The 1,033-nt window shown below is 36.1% G+C and overlaps 1 protein-coding gene across 1 annotated transcript; it reads right to left on the bottom strand.

The window, feature by feature from the left end:
* Nucleotides 1–118: 118 nt before the first annotated feature.
* SARC_17095 (hypothetical protein) lies at nucleotides 119–289 on the bottom strand (the record flags this gene model as incomplete). Its single annotated transcript, XM_014288807.1, has 1 exon — nucleotides 119–289. A coding segment is annotated over one exon (171 nt), but the record flags the coding sequence as incomplete, so codon positions are not given.
* Nucleotides 290–1,033: the final 744 nt, after the last annotated feature.

The following is a 1,033-nucleotide window of genomic DNA, read 5'->3' as shown; positions in this document are numbered from 1 at the left end:
AGAATACACAACAACACAAACACGTATATATATATATATATATATATATATACTACATATACACATACACATACATATACACATACATAAACATATACGTCTATAAATGTATACACACCTTGATCTTGTTGAGCGTAGTCTTGGGGAGGTCTTGGATGTCGTCTGTGTTGTGTGGTACTGTGCTATCGCCCTGTCGCAGTGCTTTGGGTTTGATGATCTCAGCTTTCCATGAGGTGTTGTTCTTGTAGCCTGCATCCTCGGTCACCATTAGGTCGCCCTTGGCCTCCATCTCTTGCACCTATGATGAGGATATAACCACGTGTGTAAGGATAAGGATATAATATGATGAGGATATAACCACGTGTTTAAGGATAAGGATATAAAATGATGAGGATATAATCACGTGTGTAAGGATAAGAAAATGATATGATGAGGATATAACCACGTGTGTAAGGATAAGAATATAATATGATGAGGATATAACCACGTGTGTAAGGATAAGAATATAATATGATGAGGATAAAACCACGTGTGTAAGGATAAGAATATAATATGATGAGGATATAACCACGTGTGTAAGGATAAGAATATAATATGATGTGGATATAACCACGTGTGTATACATAAGGATATAACCACGTGTAGAAGAATAAGGATGCGTGATGGTAGGAATCCCTCTATAGACAAATCAATTTATGAATTGACTGCTCGTAGATGAGTTTGATACTGATTAATGAATGTATTGTTCTTGTCGCCTGCATAATCGGTTGCCATGAGGTTTCCGTTGGTAACCCTCTCTAGTACATATCAACAAGATATAATGAGTGTACGGATATGGTGTGTCAAGTACAAATCTATTTATAGATGTGTCTATTTATAGGCTGTGTGTTCGTAGACAGGTTTACTCTTAACTAAAACGAACATATGATTTCTTGTACAGGCCCTGTGGCATTTATACAAAGACACAAGTAAACACACATAATGCGAAACAGGCCAATCTGCGTTAAATACAATTACTCCCATATATATATAT

The sequence above is a fragment of the Sphaeroforma arctica genome, assembly GCF_001186125.1.
Source record: "Sphaeroforma arctica JP610 unplaced genomic scaffold supercont1.9739, whole genome shotgun sequence".
Classification (NCBI taxonomy): domain Eukaryota; class Ichthyosporea; order Ichthyophonida; genus Sphaeroforma; species Sphaeroforma arctica.
Note: the sequence above shows the minus strand (reverse complement) of the source record. Positions and strands in the feature narration are given on the sequence as shown.